The sequence below is a fragment of the Ostrinia nubilalis genome, chromosome 9, assembly GCF_963855985.1.
Source record: "Ostrinia nubilalis chromosome 9, ilOstNubi1.1, whole genome shotgun sequence".
Classification (NCBI taxonomy): Eukaryota; Metazoa; Arthropoda; class Insecta; order Lepidoptera; family Crambidae; genus Ostrinia; species Ostrinia nubilalis.
The window spans coordinates 4,108,664-4,131,383 of NC_087096.1; the positions used below are offsets into that span (position 1 = coordinate 4,108,664).

General features: G+C 39.8%; 1 protein-coding gene and 2 long non-coding RNA genes across 3 annotated transcripts; all 3 read right to left on the minus strand.

Annotated features, from left to right (window-relative positions):
• Window positions 1–1,266: 1,266 nt before the first annotated feature.
• On the minus strand, window positions 1,267–3,622 carry LOC135074924 (keratin-associated protein 5-3-like). The gene is made up of 3 exons (XM_063969296.1): window positions 3,522–3,622; window positions 3,271–3,444; window positions 1,267–1,446 (listed from the first exon to the last, which is right to left on the minus strand). Exons 2-3 carry the CDS (start codon window positions 3,432–3,434, stop codon window positions 1,341–1,343), a joined length of 270 nt encoding a protein of 89 aa, XP_063825366.1. The 5' UTR covers window positions 3,435–3,444; window positions 3,522–3,622; the 3' UTR covers window positions 1,267–1,340.
• A 5,639-nt stretch (window positions 3,623–9,261) lies between these two features.
• On the minus strand, window positions 9,262–9,916 carry LOC135074925 (uncharacterized). The gene is made up of 2 exons (XR_010257914.1): window positions 9,720–9,916; window positions 9,262–9,544 (listed from the first exon to the last, which is right to left on the minus strand). It is a non-coding gene; the product is annotated as an uncharacterized LOC135074925 (long non-coding RNA).
• A 4,100-nt stretch (window positions 9,917–14,016) lies between these two features.
• On the minus strand, window positions 14,017–14,658 carry LOC135074926 (uncharacterized). The gene is made up of 2 exons (XR_010257915.1): window positions 14,418–14,658; window positions 14,017–14,181 (listed from the first exon to the last, which is right to left on the minus strand). It is a non-coding gene; the product is annotated as an uncharacterized LOC135074926 (long non-coding RNA).
• Window positions 14,659–22,720: the final 8,062 nt, after the last annotated feature.

A 22,720-nucleotide genomic window follows, 5' to 3' on the forward strand; every position in this document is an offset into this window, starting at 1 on the left:
GTAGGGTTCTGTGAGGGCACGTCAGGCCAGAGTAGGGTTCTGTGAGGGCACGTCAGGCCAGAGTAGGGTTCTGTGAGGGCACGTCAGGCCAGAGTAGGGTTCTGTGAGGGCACGTCAGGCCAGAGTAGGGTTCTGTGAGGGCACGTCAGGTCAGAGTAGGGTTCTGTGAGGGCACGTCAGGCCAGAGTAGGGTTCTGCGAGGGCACGTCAGGCCAGAGTAGGGTTCTGCGAGGGCACGTCAGGCCAGAGTAGGGTTCTGCGAGGGCACGTCAGGCCAGAGTAGGGTTCTGCGAGGGCACGTCAGGCCAGAGTAGGGTTCTGCGAGGGCACGTCAGGCCAGAGTAGGGTTCTGCGAGGGCACGTCAGGCCAGAGTAGGGTTCTGCGAGGGCACGTCAGGCCAGAGTAGGGTTCTGTGAGGGCACGTCAGGCCAGAGTAGGGTTCTGTGAGGGCACGTCAGGCCAGAGTAGGGTTCTGTGAGTGCACGTCAGGCCAGAGTAGGGTTCTGTGAGTGCACGTCAGGCCAGAGTAGGGTTCTGTGAGGGCACGTCAGGCCAGAGTAGGGTTCTGTGAGGGCACGTCAGGCCAGAGTAGGGTTCTGTGAGGGCACGTCAGGCCAGAGTAGGGTTCTGTGAGGGCACGTCAGGCCAGAGTAGGGTTCTGTGAGGGCACGTCAGGCCAGAGTAGGGTTCTGTGAGGGCACGTCAGGCCAGAGTAGGGTTCTGTGAGGGCACGTCAGGCCAGAGTAGGGTTCTGTGAGGGCACGTCAGGCCAGAGTAGGGTTCTGCGAGGGCACGTCAGGCCAGAGTAGGGTTCTGCGAGGGCACGTCAGGCCAGAGTAGGGTTCTGCGAGGGCACGTCAGGCCAGAGTAGGGTTCTGCGAGGGCACGTCAGGCCAGAGTAGGGTTCTGCGAGGGCACGTCAGGCCAGAGTAGGGTTCTGCGAGGGCACGTCAGGCCAGAGTAGGGTTCTGTGCCAGAGTAGGCGTTCTGTGAGGGCACGTCAGGCCGGCCAGAGAAGGGGGTTCTGTAAGGGCACGTCAGGCCGGCCAGAGTAGGGGGTTCTGTGAGGGCACGTCAGGCCGGCCAGAGTAGGGGGTTCTGTGAGGGCACGTCAGGCCGGCCAGAGTAGTTCTGTGAGGGCACGTCACTATATCCCTAGTTCCGTGTGAGTGAACGCCACGCAGAGCATAGTATGGTTTTGTGTGTGGACGAAGGATCATGCAGAGTAGGGGAGCAGGTAGGTGTGACGATAACAAAACAGGATGTAGAGTTCAAATTTTATTCCGCCAACAACATCACAAGCACAAACTTATCAAACAACAGTGGCAGCTGTCAGCTGTCAGCCGCACGCGGGGCCGCAGCAGCAGCCGCAGAGTCCGCCGGTGCAGCCTCCGATGCAACCGTGCCCGCAGCTGAAGTAGGAGCCGGCCATGCCGCCGCGTGCTCTGCGAAAGATAAAGAAAAGCAGTTTTTGCTGAATTTGATGATTTTATAGCTTTCCGAAGAACAAAGTTGCTATTGGTTGTTACAATGTGACAAAAGTCGAAGCAGGATCGAAAATGATAGAACAGAAAATAGGTACCAGTAGCGATTTTGAACTAAAAAAAAACGTTAATTACCTACCTACACTCAACATCAAATAAACCGCACCTTCCGCGACGCGAACTTTAAAGATTTTCTTCTGACACAATCATGGTACCCCAACAATATTGGTGTTATTTGAAAGCCCAATAAATATCCTTAAAGAAAAATACATTTCATTTCTAAATAAATGATTAACATATACCATAAATGTGACTTGAAAATAGACCTCACTTTGGGCTCACCTCTGGGATCAATTAGACCAATTTTTATGGTTATAAAACCAAATAAAGATCTCACGTGTCCTCTTTAACAGATGGATAGCGATTAATCCCAACTTAACAGTTTTATAGTCATAAAAAATGGCTATAGCGTAATTACCTATTTTTTGAAGAAGCGACTCTGGATCCTTGTAAAGACACATTTTTGGGGTAAAAACCTTTCCTTTAATGAAATGAAGTTTAGAACTAGGCTTTCAAATGGTACCAATGTTGGTGGGAAGTGGGGATGCATACGTTTGATAAGTGCTTGTCGCGGGAGGTGCGATTTATTTGATGCCGAGTGTATTTAATCTTAAAAGATTCCAATCTTACATTTTCAAAATTCTGTAACTGGAAGTGCTAGTTCCAGCCAGAGTAAACAGCATTAAGCTGTTCACGAATTCCTAGTAAATTGGTAGACGACCCAAACTTGTTTAGATGGCTACAGATTCAGATGAAAATCTCCACAAAGTTCTATCTTTTTTGACAGGAAAAGGCATGGACCTATAAAAAAAGGCGGACGGAACTCGCGCTACAACAAAACTGTGACGCAAAATTTTGGCGTCTGTCTATTGTGTGAGTGAATGCCATGTTAGCCAAAACATTTTACCCATTTATTTTAAGAAAAACATAGATCGGCAGATGTTACTTGGAAATGTAGACAGAATTTGAAAAGGATGAACGGTGAATGCGTTGAGGTAGGCGCGAAATTTTCAATGTTCAAATTTTCTTGCATTGTTTGCAACACTGACTTGCAATAAATGTAAGAAAATTTGAATTTCGCAGTTACACATTTTTGGGAAGGATTGGATCTGCCTATGAAAGTATATCCCATTAAAACACAATTATTATGATAAATTATTTTATTTCTATAGTATGCGTAATAAATAACTAAAAAGTCCTAAAATTATTATTAATTTCCCATATTTCGGGTAATTTTCCCACGTAAATAACTGACAACACTGGTCTTTGACGTATTATTTTTTCGAGTGAATGACGTTTGATTTCAATTAATTTCAATATTTTAATCTCGGGAAATAAGTGATTGGATTATTATTTTACCTGTGAAATGTGATTCCTTAATTTTTGTTTGTTCGAACAGAACGGTTTTTACACAATTTCATCACACAAGACATGTCGTATTCGTGTTGTTTTTTCGCCGTCTAAATGTGTCAACTGTGTGAAGTTTGCACTCGAAGTGGTGCGTCAGGGTGTGAATGTGTGCGTGCCGGCCTGTACGTACAGGCAAGCTGGTGTATCCTAATGTCACAGTATTTTGTTGATGAGAATCCGTCCGACTTTTTTTATAGGTCCATGGGAAAAGGCAAGATAATTTGGAAAGTCTTCTAGCAATCATCGGTTATCGGTGTAGTTCTCCACTTTGCCTTTTGGTGGTTCAATGCTGTGAAAGGAATTTAAGCCGCTTACCCATGCAACACCCCAAGGTCACCACAGGGCGACTTGCACTGGACTCCTATGCTGTGCACGCAGCAGGGACCCACGTCGGAGCACGACTCCATGCGGTGCGCCAGTGGCCCGCACGGGCCCGCCATCGGGCCCTGGCATCCTAGGCAGCAGTTGCGAACTGGCATCTTGACGAAACTGAAAGGGAAGGGAACCTTGGTAAAATACTTTTGTCATAATTATTAATACCATCTCTACGTAAAGAAGAAGCATACCTTCAGAGAAATAAAATTTGTGTAATTTTAGCAATATTTTGCAATTTTTATAGAAATTGACGCAACAGACGTCTTGTGATCATGTAAAAACAAAGAATGGTGGTAAAAGTCAGTGTCAAAACAAAAATAAAGAAAAAGAACTCTTGAATAGTGGGTGTCTTTTGAAAGAGGTCTGAAATAGCCATCATGAGTTTGACTGTGGTGGAAAAGGTCCTTCACAAGCTCCATACCAAAATAAGGCTGTCCGAAGAGCACGACGTGGTTTAGCGCTCCTTGAGAGAAGAGAAGCTGTTGTCTTAATTTGGTTAAGACATGCGATATGGCATACCACAGCTGGGAATGGCTTCTTCTGGGACTTTATTAGATGACACAGTAAGCTTTGTGTGTTTTTATGGCTCAAAGTCAAAGTCAAAAAATTTCTTTATTTGTATAGACTAATAAATAGTTCTTACAAATCGTCATTTTGCTCTTAAGGAGCCTCTACATGTCTCATAATCTTTTTACCCTACCAGCGCTTCGAGACCAACATTTGGCAAGTGCTGAGAAGAAGCGCCGCAACAAACTCAGTCACCACTGTCTGCCGGTTAATATGAATAAATAGAAAAAGCAGTAGTAGGTACATTTGATTCAGGAGCAGTTCACTGAATTTACCACGCATTCTTGTATGATGTATCTTATAAGAATGGGTATACAATGTGATATGAACCTCCTCTGTTGCAAATTGTCTATGGTACTTTAAGAATGATACAAGTGACTTCTTTGTGGAAAATATCTTGATCTTATTTATCAGAAATGTAGCTCATTTATTAAGTTGAATAAAGCCTAGTTTCTGAAGGCCGTATCTTTCCATTTGTAACAATTTATTCAACTTAATTGTGACAATGTCTCATAACGAAACTGTGTCGTCGAGTTCCATCACGAGAGGTTCTCGTTATCTAAATCCGGAAAAATTTTCAACGGATCCAAGTACGCCCGGTGCAGAGCTCCAATGGAGTCATTGGCTGCATACATTCCAAAACTTTATATCAGAAGAGATAAGTAATGCTAGTCCTGACTTAAAATTAAAGCTACTTATCAACTATTTGGCGCCTGGAGTCTTTACTATAATAAAAGGATGTGCCAGTTATGACGAAGCAATAGAATTACTTAAAAAATCATACGAGAAACCTCGGAATCGTATTCTGGCTCGGCACATCCTCTCAACAAGACAGCAAAAGCCTGAGGAATCTATACGTGATTATGTTCGTGCCTTGAAACTGTTAGCCCAAGATTGTGATTTTCACGCTGTGACTGCCGAACAAAATCAAAACGATTTCATGTGTATTGCATTCATATCGGGTATCAACTCTCAAAGAATCCGTCAAAGACTGTTGGAAAATTTGACATTGTCATTCGATGACGCACAGAACCAGGCACTGACACTTGAAACCGCCGAAAAAAGTTTGCACTCTTTCTCAATTTCATCTAATCCGACCTCATTGCTTAACGCTATACCGGTTCAACCAGAACAAGGAAAGGAGGTCGATCATAATTTAGCCGCTGTTAATTTCGGTCATAAAAAACGTCGATGTTTTTTTTGCGGTGGTAATGTACATCAACGTATAAAGTGTCCTGCGTTTCATTCGCAATGCCAATTATGCTCCAAGAAAGGACATTTTGCAAATGTATGTCGGAGCAGCGGTGGAACGAGTCCTAAAATGAATGCTGTAACTCAAGATACACCTACGGAGGCAGCGTCGGTAATTGCAGCCGCTCCAGGAAGTCTGCGAAAAGCGACTATCCCCATAACTATTAACGACTACCTTGCAGACGCACTCGTTGACACAGGAAGTTCAGTAAGCTTTATTGACAAAGGTTTGGCTGAAACATTAAAACTAAAGAAGAAACGTTGCAGTCAGTCTATTACACTAGCATCGCTAAGCCATACCTCTATCGTAGAAGGATCGTGTTCCGTAACTTTAAAGATCGATAAACATATCTACCCGAAACGGAATTTGCTGATTGTAAACAACTTGTGTGCAGACGTCATAATTGGGCATGATATACTAAAAACACATTCTTCGCTCATTTTGAACTTCGGTGGTGAGGAGGAGCCCCTCAGCGTCTGTAACGTAATGGAAGCCTCGGTTCCTCCTGCTTCAATTTTCACAAATCTCACTCCTTCTATTAAGCCCATTGCTATCAAGTCCAGGAGGCACAACGATGAAGACGAAGCCTTTATCAAAGTAGAGGTGAACAAACTACTTGAAGATGGCGTCATAAAGCCAAGTGTGTCTCCCTGGAGAGCACAAGTTCTCGTCGCTGGAGGAGGCAACCACAGAAAGCGACTTGTTATTGATTACTCAAGAACTATTAATATGTTTACTGAACTGGACGCCTATCCCTTGCCAAAAATAAATTCAATAATTTCAAAAGTTTCCAAATTCAACTTTTTTAGTCAAATCGATTTGAAAAGCGCTTATCATCAAGTGCCCATACTGAAAAAAGAACAGAAGTTTACTGCCTTCGAAGCATGTGGAAAACTGTACGAATTTACTCGAATCCCATTTGGCGTTACTAACGGCGTAGCCGCTTTCCAGCGAACACTAGAATTCATCATAGAAAAGGAAAATTTAGTTGGAACCTATGCTTATCTCGATGATGTGACCATCTGTGGCGTGACTAAGGCCGAACACGATAAAAACCTTAATGCCTTTCTACAGGCGGCTGAAAAATATAGACTTACATTGAATAAAGAAAAGTGCACCTTTTGTTCGGAAACCATTAATCTTTTGGGTCACACCATCACCAATCAGACAATCAAACCTGACAAATCAAGAATACAACCTTTACTCGATCTTCCTGAGCCTAAAGATTCAATGTCACTCAAAAGGGTTTTAGGATTATTTGCACATTATAGCCCATGGGTAAGAAACTTTTCTCATAAACTGAGGCCGTTGATAGATAGTACCGAATTTCCTCTTTCTGACGAAGCATTATCAAGCTTTAACAATTTAAAGACTGAGCTCGCTAACGCTAGTTTACATGCAATTGATCTTAAAGCTACTTTCACTGTCGAAACGGATGCATCAGAATATGCGATTGGAGCCATTTTATCACAGGACGAACGACCTGTAGCTTACTTTTCCCGTTCATTATCTCCACCTGAGAGACGCCACTCTTCAATAGAAAAGGAGGCGTGTGCCATCGTTGAAGCACTTCGCAAGTGGCGCCACTTCCTTTTAGGAAGGCATTTTATTTTAATCACTGACCAGCAGTCAGTAGCATTTATGTTGCAAGCTCACCATTCAAGCAAAATTAAGAATGAAAAGGTAGAGCGTTGGAGACTCGAGCTATCAGCATACAAATATGATGTTATATATAGACCGGGGAAGGAGAATTTGGCCGCTGATGCACTATCTCGCGTTTGTGCTCAGATACACACCAACGTCACAAATAAACTAATTGAGTTGCACAACGCTCTTGGACACCCTGGTATTACTCGTATGACTCATTGGATCAGAACTAAAAATTTGCCATACTCTGTCACTGATATAAAAGCGATTACTTCTGCTTGCAGAATTTGTGCTGAAATCAAACCACAATTTCACAAAACTCAAGGAAAGCTTATTAAGGCGATAGCTCCTTTTGAACGACTAAGCATTGATTTCAAAGGCCCATTACCTTCAAAGAGCAAGAATAAATACATCCTCACTATTATCGATGAATTCTCTAGATTTCCATTCGCATATCCTTGTCAAGATTTATCTGCAGACACTGTAATCAGATGCCTTAAAGATATTTTTTTTATGTTCGGCACTCCTCTCTTTGTCCATTCTGATAGAGGCTCTGCTTTTGTGTCAGAACGAGTGCAGCAGTTCTTGCTTTCTTTAAACGTGGCAAGTAGCCGGACTACTCCATATAATCCACAAGGTAATGGACAAGTTGAACGTTTAAACGGGACATTGTGGAGGACAGTACAGCTTTTCCTAAAATCTAAGGGCCTGGAAGTGACGGATTGGGAACAAGTGCTATCCGAATCTTTACATTCTATACGTTCTTTACTTTGCACGGCCACAAATTGCACTCCTCACGAACGTTTGTTTTGCCACCCTCGACGAACAATGAATGGGCAGTCGATACCATCATGGTTATCGTCTTCTGGGACCGCTCTCATGAAAAGGAATGTTCGTGCTTCAAAGTACGACCCCTTAGTGGAAGAGGTCGAACTTTTACAAACAAATCCGTCATATTCGTATATAAGATTACAAGATGGTAGAGAGACCACCGTTTCAAACAGACATTTGGCTCCTTTACCGGATGGAGAGGATGATTCCTGTCAAGAAGAGCCATCAGACTTAGATGAATTAGTTCAGGAATCTGAATCTGTTCAGCAGCCTGAACTTGGTCAAGAAACTGGTGTTGCTGAAGAGCCAGAGGCAAACCTAAGCCGGCGTTCCCACAGGGCTCGCAGAAGACCAGGCTATCTAGAAGATTTCGTTTGTGATAATGACTAAAGTGTACCTGGACATTGAAATATAGCGAGGGAGAATGATATGAACCTCCTCTGTTGCAAATTGTCTATGGTACTTTAAGAATGATACAAGTGACTTCTTTGTGGAAAATATCTTGATCTTATTTATCAGAAATGTAGCTCATTTATTAAGTTGAATAAAGCCTAGTTTCTGAAGGCCGTATCTTTCCATTTGTAACACAATGGCTGATTAATGTATGGAGAAATCTCAACTTTTAAAATGGCCTATTCATTTTAGGGCTCATATTAGGGTTTACTAGAAAAAGGCTTACACTTAAGGCCGGCTACACACGTTGATCGAAACCAACGCTACAAAAGGGTCCAACGAGTGCTCGAGTGGACCTAGAAAAGAGCTTGTCTCAAGAACCAACTTTGTTGGCACCAACCAACACTATTATCAACAACGTTGGGGCCTACTTGTGTAGCCGGCTTAAAATGAAGTTTAGAAGAGAAAGAAGGCCAACTTAAATTCTTATCAATCCTCTTTTATATTTTTCTGTTTTTCCCATTCCTGTCACATCATGACACATCCTCTATGTCACATCTGTCATTCATCTGCATTCATCTGTCTGTTGTATTTTCCAAAGACGTCCACATCAAAAAGTTGAAAAAAATCTAAAAAAATTCAAAACCTCTAAAAATAACAACCACCCAATAATTTCAACTACCCTACCCTCGTTTAATTTGAAGAACCCAATCCAAGATGCCTTGCCCATCCTGTGGTACTCCTGGCTACGGCCAGGTCGCTGGCTTAGCATACCCGGCGCCATTCTGCGGACCCTGCGGTGGCGTTTGCATCGGCCCGTGCGGCCAGCCCTTCGGGACCTACAGATGGAGATACGGCCCTTCCAAGTGCATATGAAGCGTGGATTGTTTTGTAAATAAAGTTGTGGATGTTATTTTTGTCTTTTATTTAACTGTATTTAAAATCAGGAGATAGCTAGTTTCTCGCCTAGGTAAGTAGCTAGTAGTAGGTTTTATCATTCCTGAAAGATGTTGGCACTGTTTTGAAATAACCTTGTACTTAGGTTATTCGCTGGGTGCGAAGTACTAGGTGGGGGTAACATAATCTATCGCAGCGCTCATGGTGGTCAAAAGTAGAAATAATGTAAGCTCTGTCATCAGATGTATCTGTCAATGGCAAAGCGATTCTACATAATACATTTTAATATCATTAATTAATCGCATGAAAAGGGTCCTACTGGGAACTAAAATAAAAGAGTGGACTGTATTTCGATAGGGCTGGTTTAATAGCCGTTTACAATTTGGAAATAACTAGACTATACAACGTGGTAGTACAAAAATGAGTCACAGTAGTTGTTGTGCACAGATGTTTGCCTTATGATGAGAGCGTGAATTATTGAACTCTGCCCTTGTTTTGTTCCTAATTCTTCTACATCTCGGACTTGTCCAGCCAATACCAACAACTTTCCTTTAAATACGGTTTGTGGTTGGAATTTGATATTGTAACACTCACAAACCCGGTCTTCAAAACAATACTCATTTCGATCTGAAAACGATATTTAATTTATTACTAGCGATACAGGAACATTTAATTATATTTACTGTTATATAATGAAACCGTTAAAGTAGCTTTTTCTTTTTGTTTTACTGTAAAACTACAACTATAAATGAAGTAAACAAACCCTGACACAATCAAAATTAAACACACTTTTAGGACTTACCTCATTTGATTTGAATGACCAAAATGATTTCAAAACCTTTTTTCCACCCAAATCGTGATATCACAACAATTTATTAGTCGAAAATATTTATTATTTTTTCATTTCGATATTTTTTCACAAATATACGACCTAAATGTCAATGTGACAGAGCCCACAAAGTTGTGGACGCTAGTTGGCGCTGTAATCGTGCACGGAGCCAATAGCTATCACAGCAGCAGCTGAATAAGCAGATTAATAGCTAATTTACGGAGTAAAGTAACTTGCGTACAAATAAACACAGTAAGCAAAGGTACACCACACCCCTTTATTTTTTACTATAAAAAATAAATTTAAAATTGCTTATCTATGGTCTTGCCCTCAGTAGATCCACACAGGAAAAAATACATGCAGTGGTTCTAAACTCTGCTGCAGTGGTTCTGGTCATATTTGATTGTAGACCACCCGACAGTTATCTGTTGATAACTACCTACTAAAAATGAAGAACCTAAAAAGAAGAAAGAAGAAGGCTACCATTACGATTTTGAAACTTCGCCTTAACACTTGTCTTGTATAGCAACAAAGACGCGTAAAAATAAATAAAATCACACGAGTGCACAAGGTGTGCAGACCGGAAGCACGGTCATTTTGTAAAACGTCGCCATCAGATAAAATGGTGGGCGGAAGTTGCGCACGGTGGGCGATAAAATCACATGTCACACGCTTTCAACTATTTATGATGAGTGCGGGTAATGGATGTTTCATATTTTGTATCATCTAGTCTCGAATACTATGCTAAGAATACAACTTACCAAGTACTTACACGTTATATACATGGTATGATTTTAATGCAAACTATCGATCCCTTTTTATACGCGATGACTTCATGGTAGATACCTTTTACAGTGTTTAGCTTGATATACCGTCGCCTGTATCTGTATGTACTCGTACATTGGCACAACCCACGTGACAATTTTCCAGGTATTCGTTAATAAACACATTTTCAGTGAAATATTTGAAATATGTAATAATGCGTTTTTCGTTATTTTCAATTTACGCAGAAGCCAGCCAGGCTTTCACATATTATATTTACGCGTGCTACATAGGTAGGTATACCTACATGTATTAGATGATCCATTTGCGCTATGTTAGCACATAGCCCGTAGGTATTAATCTAAGGCATTAGGTGCTTTAGGCATCCGTGCCTGAATGTAGCACGTTAATGTTCGGAGCTCATTCCGGAGGATTGCATCGCTTTGTGCATCCGAGCGCAGACAGAAACCAAGCTGTTACGTTAATTAATACCTACATGATCTATGCAACTATGAGTACACAAGCAATTTATTTGGAAGCACTCTTCCATGAATATATCCACCGGACTATGACCTCGTTTCTACGAAATTTTGTTATACGTCTATTATCTACAGAAATATACGATAAACCAGCACCAATAGAGCTTTGCACATTTCGTAATCCGTGACTTACACGGGTCTAGACGGATTGGTCGTTTTTAGACCAGCATTAATGTACGTATTCATAGAATCCAATGGCGAGGGTCGCAGCCGTTTCTACGAATGTAACCCCCCATACAATTTAATGTCACCGAGTATTTTTAGGAATGATTGATAAAGTACGGGACGGGAGTACCTCATTAAGTTAGGATTGATTAATAATGCTTGCCTGCTTTTTTCTTAATAGGGGATGATTTCTCTAGTGGTCTGAGCGGAGGGTTGTGTACATACCCGCAGGTTGAACGTTCGAGATGGGGTAGTTGACCGAATCAGAGGCTGCGAGAGTCAAAGAGCAATGAACAAGATAACTTTTATTTTCAAGAAATAAATATTAAAGTTTGTACCTACTTGAGCACTAGGTATTTTATTGTTGTATTGTAATAAAGTTAATTGCATTATTTAAATTCTTTATTGTAACAATTATTTTTTGGAAGCAATAATTTTATTGAAAAGTAAGAAAGGGATCATTTATTGATCATTTTGATAATAAATGTTGTTTGAATTAAAAGCATCAACTGTTTTCCTGGCTATTGTGCTTAGAGATATTGTGTAAAATTAAATAAATTACGGCAACGGTACAATATCGTTATACAAATAAACATTGATATAATAACGATATACCTTACCTAATATTTCAAATTTTGATACTGGCCTATAATTTTTGTAAAAAAAACTTTCGCAAGTTCTGTCAAATCACTGACATTTATCAATTCCACAGCATCGCATCAAGCGGCTTCATACGGAAAAATTTGAAAAAGTCCAAAAAAACTAAATAATTCGGAAAATTATCAAAAAAAGTTTTCTAAAAGCAAGTCTGAAGCCTCAAGTTCCAGAATGCCTTATCAATATGGTTGCTACCGGGACTTCAACATCGGGACGTTCGCGCGGTGTCCCGGCGGCTGCGACCGGCCCATGCCCCGGTGCTGTCCCCCCTGCGTTCAGGGCTGCTGCTGCTCGCCCGTGGGACCCTGCTACAACTGCCACTCGGGACAGGTGTGAGGGTCGCGTGAACTGTGGACTATTGTGGCGTTAACCCTTAATTAGGCGCATGGGGTCAAGGCGACTCCAAATTTAAAAAAAAATGTTTTACAGTGATTAGAGCGCGCTCGCGCTCTTTCTAGCTTCCTCACTCCCCACGGGGTACGCAAATTAGTCGCGTCCAAAATATCAACGCGCGCGCACGTATTGCTGCTGTCTAGAGGGCTGACCCCATGCGACCAGTTACGTTACGTTTTTTGGAGGAGGTAAGTTTTAACTATTATGTTTTCTTTTAGTTTATATGAGTATATTGTTGATTATTTTTGTGTGTATGTATATGTTTATATACTACGTAATTGTTTTATGTGATTTTGAGTTTATTTTGAGTCTTTTTCCTTTTTTTTTTTCAGTTTTTTACCGATTTGAAATGTCTAACGAAAGACTTTGCAATGGCTGGAAGAAGTGTCCGATGAAGAGCAAGATGTAGCTGGTTCGGATTCGGAAGACGAAACGGTAAATGATGCTGCTATTGATAGTGCTCATGATTCAGAAAGCAAAATTGAAGAGTCCGAATATATTCAAGACAGCCCTGAACCATCGGAAGGTAACTTTTTTTTATCTCGACATACTCACAGAAATGGCCCGAAAGTGAAATGGTCTAAAGTACCACCATCTAACGCAGTAAGGACCCGAGCACAAAATATTATTCTTCACTTACCAGGAGTCAAAGAGTATGCAAAGAACGCCAAATCTCCCCTTGAATGCTTTCAATTGTTCTTTGACAGTGTGGTTATTGAACTTTTGGTCACAAATACCAATTTATATATAGATAAAATAAAGGAAAAGTTCGGAAGAGATCGTGATGCACTTCCATCAGAGGTCATGATGTGGACGAGACGGTCCAAAAATCGACAGCTAAGCGCGGGCGCTGTTCATCATGTCCTAGAAAGAACGACAAAAAACTGCCAACAAAATGCTTTAAATGTCATAAATTTATTTGTCAGCAGCACTCGAGAGTTTACTGTGTCGGATGCAGAACAGAAGACTCCGCTGATGAGACTGATTAGTTATTATTTTTTAAGTTGATCTCGGCCATGCCAAAAAAATAGTTTTGAGAGAAGGGTTATATTTTTTTTATTTTTTTAATAGATATAATGTTCCAGTAATGTTTTTGTTCCTTAAAGTTAATTATATTAAAGAACTTTATCAATTACCATAAAATACATTTCATTTTATTTCTTTTTGACACTCCTTTCCCAATATTTGTTTGGGGTCACTCAAGACCCCATGCGCCTAATTGTGTGATTTTTTTAATGCGCCTAGGTAAGGGTTAATAAAGGGATGCTGTGAACTTGGTTATTTTATTCTTTTCTGTCAGTTATCTTATCAGTAGTTAGGTCTGCGGTAGGTAGCTGTGAGGATCTGCGGTACCTACACGCACTCGTGTTTGTTTGCTTTTTACGACAGTCCATCCCAAAAAAAAATGTTGCCTTTCGCGTGTGCATTACCCCAGCAAAAATGTTATCGCGAGTTCGTGACTGTTTTTACGTCACGTCATCCTCGTGACAGCTTTGTCACCTCATCCTCGTGACGGCTTTTACGTCACGTCATCCTCGTGACGGCTATTACGTCACGTCATCCTCGTGACAGCTTTGTCACGTCATCCTCGTGACGGCTTTTACGTCACGTCATCCTCGTGACAGCTTAAGTCAAGTCATATCCCTCCAGGACCTCTGCTGTCCAATTCCGCTTTGGAGGATCCAACACTAGGCGTATTAGTGCATTTTGAAACTTAGAAGGATGCAAACAACTATGAAATAAAACGTTGCAAGTAATTTTTAAACATGTATTGAATAATCACTATAGAACGGAGCTTTCTCCAGCCCGGAGCAGTAGCCTCGGACGGAGACCCAGGTCAGCAGCACAAACATGACGAGCGATATCACGAAACACAGGTTCTCCCGCACGATGCTCTCTGAACTCAGCTCTGATGGGATCTGGAAGAAGAATCACAGCTGTAGATAAAGATATTCCATTTTATAAGCTTGAACAAGGCTTGAACTCTAGAAGGAAAGCTAGCGGGAGGTCTGTTTTTCACTATAGAAACAGCCTCCTGGATTTTTGGATAGTTGGCGATGCCCATTTACGATCTCTACCATCTTATAATTAGGATTGTGCTTGCATTCCTAGTTTGCCATTTCGCCATAGAACTAGTGTTTGAAAAGTAACTTACATAAAAGCAATCAGCCAGTTCAGCAAGAGAGAGGGCAGCTGGGCCCCGGTGGGGGACTCGCGGGCCCGCAGCCCCCAGTCGATGGCTGGCATTGGCTGTACGAGTACAGGCAGTAGCCGCCGCCATGGGGCCCCCCGACAAAACCGCCGTAGTATACCGGCATTCTGGCAAAGCTTGACGAGGAATTTTGAACAAGTCCGAAACAGTGACGTGACGTTGGGCTAGTGCGGTGTCTCAAACTGTACTGAAAAGAACTTGTCAGCTGTTTTCCAAATTCAAATGATGGTTTGTTTATTCTACAGGTTCTTGTCAAAAAACGATAAACAATATAATAGTAACGAAAATACGATAATACCATACCGAATACGTTATGCAATAACGAAAAAATGAATGTTATTTAATAAGGGCAATAAATAAATAAAAATAATAATATTTTATCTAATATAGTTAATGCCCTAATATTTGCACAATTATTTGCAAACACTATTTGAGCATCTCCACAAACATTTAGACACATTACCCAGAGCCGTAAAACTTTATAAAAAAAACATTGTCAGTAAACTGGCATTATTTTTGGCGGTAAAGTGACGGTCATCTTCGGGTCTTCGGCAACTATTTATTTTGGTGGCCTTTTTGTTTTCTTTTTTGTGTGTGTTTAAGGCTTGGTATTTCTGCTAAAGTAGGTATTTCGCGCTGTCAAAATCTGCGCGCGCAATTCTTCGCCGAAGACAGCGCGCCAAAGAGCTCCCGCCACAATTTCCAGCTACATAGTATAGAAATACGCAGTTGGTTAGTTTAGGTCGACTTCCTTCCCTTCAAGCGTCACACTCACAACACTTTCTAATACAAATCATATCCAAGTGATACAAATTAAAACACCTTACAGACTTTTTGGGAATATATTCTAGAATCGAATAAATATGAAATATAACTGCAGAAGTAAACACGGTTCAAAGTGGCCGTGGCGTCGCCTGACCTTCTGGAAGTTCTGCGCCGGCTTAAAGAATTTCAAGATTACGTCACCCGACCTATCGGTAGGCCCTTGGAAGCTTGAGCTGCTGGAAAAACATTTTATGATAAGTTACTCTTAGTAGCAATTATTTAGAGCTTGGATAATAAATTATAGTTGTTGCAATTCACGAAGCTTTGCATGTGGTTAATAACATTAATCAGTACACGCATTAATTTTGTTCAGTCTCTTTGTTTATTAATAAATAAAAATATCATACTAAAATTGCAGAAACATATTTGTTTGTATTGGTCTGGGGGTTTTCTTTCTATAATATGTATGACGTATGTACGGGGTTCTGTATCGAAAATTATTATGAGCATCACACGCGGTTACCTGCTTACCTCTGTGCACTCATGGGAGTTTAAGCAGAGGTCCCTAGAGTTTGACTTTGAGCTTTGTTTATAGTCATTACGAAGCAGACTGATGGGAAACTGCACTGTCTTGAATTCGAAAGGGCAATTTGACGGTGTTAGGGGAATTCTAGGAATAAATACAGAGTCTCCTCATTGAGATTGAGACATTTCAATTTGAGATTTCACTTGACATTGAACACAATCTGACATGGAGTTTTCAAACACTTGTAAAAATAAAAAGTAATTAAATCAAAGGCACTAAGTAGTATTGATATCAACTTCGAAGAAAATGACTGCCAAAATTACTTTCTACCCGTTCCACACGTCTTTCATGAATTATATTAAGGAATTGTTAAGCTAAATTTCAAGTAGATTGAACCAAGGAATCACTTTGTCCCATACAAACTTTGCCCCCTTTTTTCACCCCCTTCATTTCATGACCCCATTTCGGAAAATCTTTTCTTATGAGATGCCTACGTCATACAAAGAACACACCTTCCAACTTTCAGGTCTCTACGATATCCGTCAGTCATTTAGGACAAAGCATTTTCATTAGTTGTCCAATACTCTATCGTTCCAGGTATGTCATTGACAGGAGGGCGCTACTATCTTAATGGGTTATTCATTAGTCCCAACTTTATGCCACTTGACATTTCAGAATCGTTTGACTTTAGATACCTAAGTGATTTGATATTCGGAGTCTTTTAATGAAATCAAGTTCTGAAATAACTTGAGGTGTTGTACCCGATCAAGCTTTTCATTGCAGGACAGTTAAATGGTTTTATTATTAGTTTCTTCTCTAAGTCTTAATTTGTCAGAGTAGGTAAAGGCTCCATGAGATCAAAATTTAGCATTATAATATAGTTTTTAATTTTTTTCTTGAAATATTTGACGCCTTGTAATCTCTCGTTAATATAGGTCCACACAAATAAATAATGTTTGACTTCGACTTTAATAATTATGCTCTTACATAATTATAAATAAACTAGGTTTCCGCCCGCTGCTTCGCCCGCGTGGAATTTTTCGGTTTTTATAATATAACCTATTACACTCAGATATAATGTGGCTTTCTATTGGTGAAAGACTTTTTTAAAATCTGTTCAGTAGATCCCGAGATTACCCCTTACAATTTAACAAATATACAAACACACAAACTTTACCTCTTTATAATATTAGATATAGATAGGTAATTTGAAACCCTATTTTGTTTTATTCTTTTTTTTATTTTAAATATTTCACAATCCAAACTAATATTTACTGTAAGTAAATGCTAAATAGTAAATATTAGTTTGGATTGTGAAATATCCTACTAATATTATAAAGGCGAAAGTTTGGGTGTCTAGATGTCATGATGTCTGGATGTTTGTTACTCTTTCACGCAAAAACTACTGAACGGATTTTGTTGAAACTTCACAGTATTATTGTTTATAACCCAGATTAACATTATGACGATATGTGGCAAATAAATTTCAATAAATAAATAAGACGTGTCTAAAAAGCGCCATCTATCGTCATTGGTTAAAATCTACAGCACTGGACAAACTACGGTATGACGTTCGTAAATATTCATTCGGGGGAAGCCGTGAAACGCCATCTATCAACAACGAAGTAAAACATCATATCTAACGGGGGTAAAACGAAGTCGCGGGCTGCCGCTAGTTTATAATAGGTAGCTTTCCCTCCGCAACCTTATTGGTATTCCATGTATGTGTCTTTTAACTGATTTCTGTTAAACATTTCATGTAAAATTTGTCCAGTTATAACTCTATTTACATCTGCATCTGTAAGCAAGGATTCATGTTCTCCAGCCCAGATGCCGAGTACAGAATCGTCTTTCAGTGACGTGCAGCTGCCCCTATATTTGACCTAATTTTTATTATTTATTTGTGTCATTGTGCTCTTCTAAAGAGTGTAAGACGATTATATGTAGGTACTATAAAAATGTAATTTTAACTCATTGGTTTTGTCTCATATTTGAGGAATGTACTATGTATCATGAGTAGGGTCTTAGTTTAAAAGGATGCCAACGATTTAAATTTCAATAGGTAGACAAAATTCATAATTCCTAATTATCAAAAATTTTAGCTTTCACCAGTAACACTGATGTTATTATACTGTGACTCATCAAAGTCATCATTGTCAAAAATATTGACAAATCGCGAACTGTCACGACCAAAATACTGACACGAAAAGCGCGGGAAACGTTGAACGCGACGGGCGTCTTTTTTGGTTCAAAAGTTTTGTAAATTTGTTTTAGCATATAAATAGATCAGTATTGTATAGTGTTCTTGTAAATTTATTGTTTTGTGTATATATTTTATGTAGATAGTGTTTAAATCTTGCTGTACTACCGGTGAGTCTATTTATTTAATTACTTGGAGCCGCAATGAACGACCCGCCCGATCCGGGCGGTTCTCTGCCGCCCGATGAAATTTCCCTTGATGCTAGTAATGTTCCACCGGCGGGTCATTTCGTTACGGTTACATCTAACCATGGTTGGGAATCCGATAATTCCACATCGGGTTCAACAGCTTGCCCTCGCAAGCGTAGCCGTAATAAGAAAAGTCGTAAACATCAGGCTAAAATTGAACGTAGACTTCTTGCTAAAAATATGACAGAAGAATCTACTGATATGGATCACCAAGATGTTCCACAGACACAGCATAAGGTCATTGCACCTGCAACTAGTATCTCTGACTTGCCTCCGTCCAACCCTACTCCAATTGCTCGTAATCTGTATAATGAATCAGACAGTGCGCCCTACGTAGTCCATGTTCAGAAGATCGAAACTAGCCCAAATGAAGGTCCGTCAATGCACGCACTCTCATTTGGGAAATTCCTGAAACAGAATTCCTTTCAATGTATAGTTAATGGTAGTGTAAAGCAAATTGGCCGGAACAAAATTTCGATTTCATTCTCGAACTTCAACCATGCGAACCTGTTTTTAACTCACAATAGTTTAGTGACCAAAAACTACAAAGCCTTCATTCCCTCCTTTAATGTTACAAGGATGGGCCTTGTGAGAAGTATACCAGCGGATTGGTCACCGGAGGAAATAATTGAAAACATTACAGTACCAGATGATTGTGGTAAAATTATAAAAGTTAGGCGGCTGAATTACAAAGTCTTTGTGGATGGTGCTCCTATTTGGAAACCATCTCAATCCATTGTATTAACTTTTGATGGACAAGTATTACCTAAGCGCATATTTATGTGTTATAATGCCTTACCTGTAGAGCTTTACATTTTTCCCACTATCCAGTGTTATAATTGTTGCCGTTTTGGACACACAAAAGTTCAATGTCGTTCCAAAGCAAGATGCTTTAAGTGTAGCCAAGGTCATGCTGGCGACACATGCCAAACTGACGAAATTAAAGCATCATGCTGTTTGTGTTCTGGGTTCCACTATGCCACAAGTAAATCCTGCCCTGAATTTCTAAGACAGAAAAACATAAAAACTTCTATGGCTAATAACTCCATGTCATATGCAGAAGCCTCAAAAATTCATCCACCAGTATCCAAGTCTTATGCAGACATAGTTACAGCAAAATCGAATTCCCAAATAGTACAGGATAAGTCTCCTAATCTTGTTTCATCCTACAAAAAAACGGTATACAAAACTCCTCGTTCCACTCCCACATTAGGCAAAAGCTATGACCGTGAAGCACATGAGGCTATCATTAGGGAAAACTTAATTCCTTCCCCATCTAATGGTTGTGCTATTAATACCGAATTTCATAATAAAGAATCACCAGTATCTCTACCTGAATTAATACTTGCTCTTATTAATATTGTTTCTAAGTCAAATTCTAGTTCACCGTCCCACGCTGCCTATATAATTGATAAGTGTATGAGAGTCATTCAAGATGGCGATGCAAGCTAAGCTGCTACAGTGGAACTGTCGCAGCATAGTTAGTAAAAAAAGTGAAATTATATACTTGCTAAACAAATATAAGCCATTTGTCTTTGCTTTAGCAGAGACATGGCTCAAACCCATGCAAAATTTTAAAGTGCATGGATATACCTCTGTCAGAGATGACAGACCTGATGGGTATGGTGGTACTGCACTTTTAGTTAAAAGCTCAGTGCCATTTTCTATTATCTCACTACCTTCCCATTCTGTAAATATGTCAATTGTAGCTATAAGTGTGTATAATATCTGTATAGTTTCATTGTACATTCCTCATCCATCTGTAGATATTTCTGAAGTAATTAACCGGTTATTCTCCCTTCTCCCTAGACCTTTCCTAGTATTAGGAGATTTTAACTCCCACCACCAATCTTGGGGTAGCTCGCTAACTAATAGTTTTGGTGAAGATTTTATTGAAATGTTTGATGCACATAACCTTTGTATTTTAAATACAGGAGCACCCACCCGTCGTTCTCAACCTGGTCAAAACAATAGTGTTGTTGACCTATCAATTTGCACCCCTAGCCTGGCTTCTACACTATCCTGGGAAACATTACAGTCAACTTTCGGCAGTGACCATTTTCCGATCATTATCTCTTTTCCATCCATAAGGTCAACAAACTCTAGCCACTGTTCTCGGCTCAGATACTCCATCCCTAGTAAATCAGTTACTCAGTGGAACCAGTACAGGAGTTGTGTTGAAAGAAGAGCATCATTACTTCCAGTTTTCGATTCAAATAACCTTAGTTCTTGTGCTGCTGCTTTGGCTAATATTTTAGTAGATGCCGCTAATGAAATTTTTCCTAAAAAGACTACCCCTACAAAAATACCTTCCCCCCCTTGGTGGGATAAAGACTGCACTATAGCTATCAAAAATCGTAAAGAGGCCGAAATAAACTATAAAAATAATATGAATGAAGATAATTATAATATACTCTTAGAAATTACAGCTGATACGCGAAAACTGTTTAAAATGAAGAAGTTCGATGGATGGAGGAAGTTTTGTGATTCTATTTCACCAAACACTCCTCCGACCTTAGTGTGGCGCAATATTAAAAGATTTAGATCAGCTATGACAGACTCTTCTTTCAGCACAGTTCCTGTATCTCTAGCGGACGAGTTTCTTGATAAGTTAGCCCCACCCTGGGTACCAGAAAACATTAGCCTTTTTCCATATTCTTCGCAAGAATTGATTGGTCTAAATTCTCCCTTCACTATAACTGAGCTCAAAGGCGCTATTGCTAACGCCAAAGACTCTGCTCCTGGAGCAGATGGGATTTCTTATGCATTTTTAGCCAACATTTCCAATAGCATCCTTTGTTATTATTTATCCATCATCAATGACATATTGTTGACAGGTGACATTCCTCCATCTTGGAAATCACAGATTGTATTACCGATTCTGAAACCAGGCAAACCTTCTTCCGACATTTCTTCATACCGTCCAATATCGTTATCGTCGGTGCTACTTAAATTAGCAGAACGTCTGATTAAAAATCGCCTAGAATGGTATATTGAAAGTAAAAGCCTGTTAGCCAATAGCCAATATGGTTTCAGAAAAGGGAAATCCACATTAGATAGTATTAGTATATTTGTATCTGATATTCGGTATTCCCTTACGTTAAATGAGTCTCCCATAGCGGTGTTCCTAGACATAAATTCTGCATATGATAATGTTCTTTTATCTGTTTTAAAAACTAAGTTAAATGCGTTAAAAGTGCCCCATTTGCTATGTAATTTTATTTTAAAGATTTTATCTCAGCGGTGTTTAATACTTCCGGTCGCCGACTCAGAAACAAAGCGCTCAGTGTGGAGAGGATTACCTCAAGGGTCTGTGTTAAGCCCCCTTCTATATAATATATACACGTATGATCTAGCTTCATCTTTAGGCAATAATATAAAAATACTTCAGTACGCAGACGACTTATTACTTTATCAATCTAGCCCGTCTGTAGGGCAAACTCAAAACCTATTACAGAACTCTCTTAATCTGCTTAAAATCTGGATGGATGAAAATGGTATGAATTTATCAGTAGCTAAAAGCGCTGTAGTTATTTTTTCTCGTATGCGCAATCCTACTCCTTTTCAGTTGTACTATGTTAATAATGTTATTCCTATTCTCAATGAATACAAGTTTCTAGGTGTAATCCTTGATTCAAAACTTACCGGAGTTCCTCATTGTAACTTTGTTTCCAACAAGTGTGAAAAACTTCTTAATATGCTAAGATGCCTTTCAGGCGTCTGGTGGGGAGCTCATCCTTTTTCAATGAAATTGATATATAACGCATTAATTAGGAGTATATTAGATTATGGCACATTTCTATTGGAACCTGCAAATGTTTCAGCTTTTAAAAAGCTGGATTTAATCCAAAATAAGGCTTTAAGAATTATTACGGGTGCGATGAGGTCTAGCCCGATAAATGCTCTTCAGGTTGAAACCTGTGAGCCCCCACTCCATCTAAGAAGACAGTATCTATCTGACAGATTTATTTTCAGAGTTATTCAGTTAAATAACCATCCTCTTATATCCAATCTCCAGGCTCTCCAAGAGGTATCCTCTGATAGTTATTGGTCTCATAAGTCTTTGCCCTGTATATTAATTAGTTACCAAAAGTTCTTGTCCCTCACTTCTCCTACTCATTGCTCTAATCTTCTTCCTCTGTTTTCCAATTCATATGAAGTCTTAACCTTTTCCCCGGTAATTCATTACAACCTTTTTGATAAGTTAGACCCTTACATTAAGGATAATTTTAGGTTTATTACTGATACACAATTTAATGATTATCACCATATTTTTTCAGACGCTTCTAAACATTCCGATTCTGGCTGTGTAGGCGTGGGTGTATTTCACTCGCAATCTAAAATAGTTCAAAAAGTGAAGCTTCCTCCTGAGTCTTCGGTATTCACAGGGGAATGTTTTGGCTTGTTTAAGGCAGTAGAATATATTCGTGTAATGAAATTGAAAAGAGCCATTATTTTCACAGATTCGTTAAGTGCCCTTCAGGCATTGGAAAAATTTCCATTCCAT

What these genes read in the sequence shown, in the direction of transcription:
- LOC135074924 (XM_063969296.1), bottom strand. Translation starts at nt 3,434, where the DNA reads ATGCCAGTTCGCAACTGCTGCCTAGGATGCCAGGGCCCGATGGCGGGC. An exon ending in GACCTTGGGGTGTTGCATGG is followed by an intron (nt 1,447 to 3,270) that starts GTAAGCGGCTTA and finishes TATCTTTCGCAG; the next exon opens with AGCACGCGGCGGCATGGCCG.